Genomic DNA, 5,000 nt, shown 5'->3' with positions numbered 1-5,000 from the left:
AGACGTGACGTCTTCGACTTGAACATCACCCAGGATGCAACGAGGCACTACAATGCTTGAGACTTCCCACATGTCTTGTAGTAACTCCTTCCAGCGCGACGCGAGACCTTCCGGCAAAGCTTCATCCCAACCAAGTTTTAAATGACAAATTTCTTGGAACATGCACTTTAAGGGTAAGATAACTGGTGACAGCAAGCCTAATGGATCATAGAATCGAGCAGTACTGCTCAATAATGTCCGTTTAGTGAAAGTTCCCTCTAAGGCTTGTCTAGAAAAGGTAGCAAGATCAAACTCGAAATTATCTTCCATCCGATCCCATTGAACTCCCATTACTTTGACAACGGTTTCTTCGCTCACATTGTTGTTTGAATTTGACACCGTCCAATCTTCTTCCTCAATGTTCGGCTCGGTCAATGTAGGAGTAGCCTTACAAGACAGCTCCGGTTCCCAAGACAAAGATTCTTCTGCTCTTTTGATCATTTCAGTTAACTCTTCACTGTTCGATGCCCACTTTCTCATATTAAAACCTCCTTCTCTGAACCGCAACTTCAACTTGTGGTAAAGTTCAAAACACTTCGTTACCGAGTTCTCTCCAGATGCAAAGTCATCAACATACAAAGCTCTCACAACAGCAGCCACAAATTCAGGATCAATGTTCTCATACCTTGTTAAGTGGTTCCTCAATGTTACATTCAAAATAAATGGAGAGCAAACTAGACCAAAAACAAGACGAGTGAATCTCAGTGTGATCACTTCTGGATTCGGGGAGTTGATGTCATCTACCCATAGGAACCTTAACAAGTTTCTCTCTGCTGGATTGACTTCAATGTTCAAGAATGCTTTTTCTAAATCACCAATCAAAACCACTTTATGGAGGCGAAATCTCAGCAAGACATCAAAGATCAATGGAGTTAAGGCTGGACCTGGTAGGAGACAGTCATTCAAACTTGGTTCATTGCGGGATTTAGCACTGGCGTCATAAACCACACGTAGTTTAGTGGTGATTCTGTCTTCTTTCAATACTTCTTTATGAGGAATGTAATGTACAGTTCCAGGAAGGGTATCTAAATCATGACTCTTATCAATCAATTCAACAACACCAGCATTTAATTGTTCCTTGATGACACTGTCATATTGTTGGAGCAATTCTGGCTTGGACCTTAATCTTTGCAATGAAGAAACAAGGCGATTCTGTGCCAACAAGTAATTGTCTGGAATAATCGGGTGTTCAGTCTTGAAGGGAAGAGACACTTCATAACGGATTCCATTGAATTTCACTTTGGTAAGATAGTCTTCAAGAAAATCTCCTTTTCTATCCTTTACTCCAAGGGTGTCATAGTCCCAAAACTTACTTAGCTCCTCTTTCAGTAAGAAATCATCTGAAACTAAGTTCTCTTCGATGACTTGACATTCAGTTTTCATAACATGGTACACGTTAACAGTTGATAACTGTGTATTCGCACTTGCTGCATTCACAGGACCACTCAATACATAACCTAACCTTGTACGAATTGCCACTGGTCCATGTAGCTCCCCCCTTACCACGTGATTCTGAACCACAGACCAGTAATGATCTGCTCCAATCATGAGATCAATTTCTAGATCCTCATCACCTCGTGAGTGATCAGCCAGAGGTAAGCCTTGCAGATGTGGGTAACACTGTTGTGCAATTTCAATGGTCTGGTTTGTGATGGGACCACAGATCAACTCAACTTCATAAGCATTAATGAACACTGTCAAATTGTCTTGACATTCCAATGCAAACTGAACGATGCTACATTGTTTCAATGAGGGTTCATTGTTTCCAAAAGTTTGTATTAGAACTGTATCGCTTCCAATTGGTTGTAAGCTCAATTTGCTCCTTAACCGTGAGCTTATATAAGACTTTTGGGAACATGAATCAAAAAGGATTCTCACATTGCAAGAATTTCCTCCATGAGGACTTCTGGCGTTAGCTCTGGCCGTTTGTAACAAGATGCACTTGTTATTAACGCCTTGAGTAAAATACAAGTTTGTACTCACAGTTTGTTCTTGATTGCTGTCTCTAGCCCTTCTGGTCGTGATTGGATACTCTGGATGGTGTTGAACGCTGCACAAAGCAACGTGATGTTTCCCACTACAACGATGACACCTTGCTTGATATCTCGACTCACATGACCGCTCCTCAGACAACCAAAACATTTTCCCTTTTGACGTAGAATTTTCTTTCTAGATTCTGAATCGGTAAAAACAGAACATTTGATAGTTGGATGAGGTCCATTGCAGAAAGTGCACCATTTATCCTTAGATAGCGGCAGGCTCTCGTTGTTTGCAACCAGGGTTGACGATGTGGGGGGTCTTTTGTTTTGACCTGTGCGAATTCCAAAACCAAAATCTCGTTTTTCTTTTAACTTTGATTGCTCTGTTATCGTTCCCAAAGCACATCTTTCTCGAATTTGCAGTTCTTCTGTGAAAGACTTGATGATTGTATCAAGGTCCCAATCTTCTGATGTGCCGCGACTCAGGATGAGGCGTAACTCTTGTGGGATCTTTCCCATAATTACAGGTGTCAAAAATGTTCCGTATGTCTCAGTCGAAATACCGATTCCTTTTCGACTTCTAACTGCCGCCTCCGTTCGATCCAAAAGCTGGCGCAATTGCTTTAAGTCGCTCCCGTCGCTTACTTTTGGAAGCTGCATGAGCAATTCGATGTGTTTCGAAATAATGACTTGTTTATTTCCGAAGCGCTTGTCTAGAAGTTGGACCGCGTGGTCGTAATTCGAGCTTGTCAATGCTAAACCAGAAGTTGTCTGGGCTGCAGAACCTTCAAGGAGCGACTTGAGATACTGCAATCTTTCCACGTCGCTTAAGGTGGTGTTTTTGTGAATGGCTGATTCAAACGATTCCCAGAAGGGATGCCAGTTGATTGGGTCGCCTGAAAATTTTCTCAATTCCAGTTTGGGCAACTTTGCGTGGGTCGGAATTGTTGACGCGTTTGATTGTGTTCCCGCCGGAATACTCGAGTTAGAGTTTTGCGAGCCCAATGTCGTTCCTTGTATATCCTGACCCTTTCCAGTATTTTCCTCAGCTTCTATTGCTGTTTCTAGGTCGACTATGCAGGCTTGAATAGCGCTGGCAAAGTCACAGCTATTGCTCACGTCTTCTTCTATTTTCGTTTCGTCTACCAAACCGATAATTTCACTGTCCAATATTTTGAGCTCCGACAATTTATCCAGCAGGGTACATCGCAAGGATTTGAGCTTCTTCAAAACCGTAGGATCTCCCCGTTTATCAATTTGTTCCTGTGCCGCGAGGATTGTTTTCCTAACAAATGCGCGATGACTTTCGCGGACCATGGATTTCTTCTTCAGTCGTTTCTTGGGTTCCGACGACATGTTTACACGAGGTTAATTCATTTTTTCACTCTTTCAATCCTTCACTCCCGGGTCTTGGCACCAAATGTTTTAATGCTCCAAACTCTTTAATGATAGATGACTTCCTTTTAGAATACAATTCCTGGTAGAGACGATTTCCTAAGATTTCCGAGATGTAATTCCGCCAATACACAAAATATAATACCGCCAAAAACTCGATAAGATCTAATTCCTGTCACATGTCAATCAAACTAAAGCTCGTGTAACACTAGTTTCCAGTTTTCAACACAGCGATTTTAACGCTTGGAATTTCATCAAATGCACCACAATCCTTTTCTTTATCCTTTCCGAAGCGTGTAGTGTAATTTTTTGGCCAAAAAATGTTAGTAAAACCGCTCCGAAATCGGTCGGAAAGTTGAAAATTTCGCCTTTGCTCGCGCTCAAATTGCCTGAATAAGAATGAACGTCATGTAGGCGCATGAAAGCTAGGAAGCCAAAATTTACAGGAAAACTGGGACTATTTCTTTTCAGTAAACACGCCAAACGTTACCGCGATCAGTGAAAATGGCGGCTTTCTACGAATCCTACAAGAATGATTCATGAGTGTGCGATTTCCATAGAGAACTAGGAAAAAAAGTATGTGTGTCGTCATTGGTCCACTGGGACAACATAGATCGAATCATTATATTATTTAGGAGATATCATAGTCCACTTGGACTTTTATTTGGTCCATTGGGACTTTGGGTGGCGTGTTTTTTCATTGTCTATTTGAATTGTTTACCAATGTTATATAACAGAAATTTGGTCCTTACAGTTTCCTTAGTTCGGCATTCTTATCAAAAATGCCGTCAGGAAGATCCGTCAGCTGGTTATCTGACAACCACCTACAAACAAAAAACAAACATTTACAGCTTTAGCGAAAGTTCAAACTTTACCGACCCGTTGCAAAACCCAAAGACTTCAAGGAACATCGAACGGTGGGAGCTAGTGAGACTATATTACCATCACTGTTTTGCTTTGGTCGATTTCTTGGGCTCCAAGCAACATGTTAGTAAGTTAAAAATGGCAGATCATTGTCCCTGTATACATGTTTGTCTTTGCCAGACTCTGAAGCTCTAGTACTACGAAATAGTGTTCGTCGTCAAAGGATCATGGCTCAGCCTTTAGTCTTTCCGTTCACATTTTACATCAATTACTTATTGGGTCCCCTCATCCATGTTCTATTAAGGGTCGAAAGCCAACTAGTATATTGAAATCGACACTGGCCTAGGAAACCCTTCACTAGTTCGTATATCAAGTAATGAACAAGTCGGAAATGGGCAACTTGAGCACTTCATGTAAGCACCTTTCTAAAGTTGTCATATTCGTGTAAAATAACCTTGTCAAATCTGGAAATACGCATACAAAAAAGTCACGCTTGACACTAAGCGTGAGTTTATTGAGGTTCATTCAAGTTGTGTTATTTTCTCAAACGTTTTTTGGAGTTGTCAGATTTGTTTCCTTGGTCATGAAATAAAGCTGTTGAATCTAAATATGCAATTTCTGTACTTCACCCACCCGTCAAAAGAGAAACAAAGATATTTTTGGAGGAAGTAACCCGTTCCAGGAGCGGTTAATGGGTTCCTGCCCGTTGATAAATTGAGATAC

At 41.2% G+C, this 5,000-nt stretch overlaps 1 protein-coding gene across 1 annotated transcript in view; it reads right to left on the bottom strand.

Moving 5' to 3' along the window:
• The window catches only part of LOC138031377 (leucine-rich repeat-containing protein 15-like), a 112,228-nt gene that overhangs the window by 52,296 nt on the left and 54,932 nt on the right, over positions 1-5,000 (bottom strand). The window contains exon 8 of the mRNA XM_068879081.1: positions 4,166-4,237. Coding sequence (XP_068735182.1) covers positions 4,166-4,237 — 72 coding nt within the window. The remainder of the gene's footprint in view (positions 1-4,165; positions 4,238-5,000) is intronic.

The sequence above is a fragment of the Montipora capricornis genome, chromosome 14 (genome assembly GCF_036669925.1).
Source record: "Montipora capricornis isolate CH-2021 chromosome 14, ASM3666992v2, whole genome shotgun sequence".
Classification (NCBI taxonomy): Eukaryota; Metazoa; Cnidaria; class Anthozoa; order Scleractinia; family Acroporidae; genus Montipora; species Montipora capricornis.
Note: the sequence above shows the minus strand (reverse complement) of the source record. Positions and strands in the feature narration are given on the sequence as shown.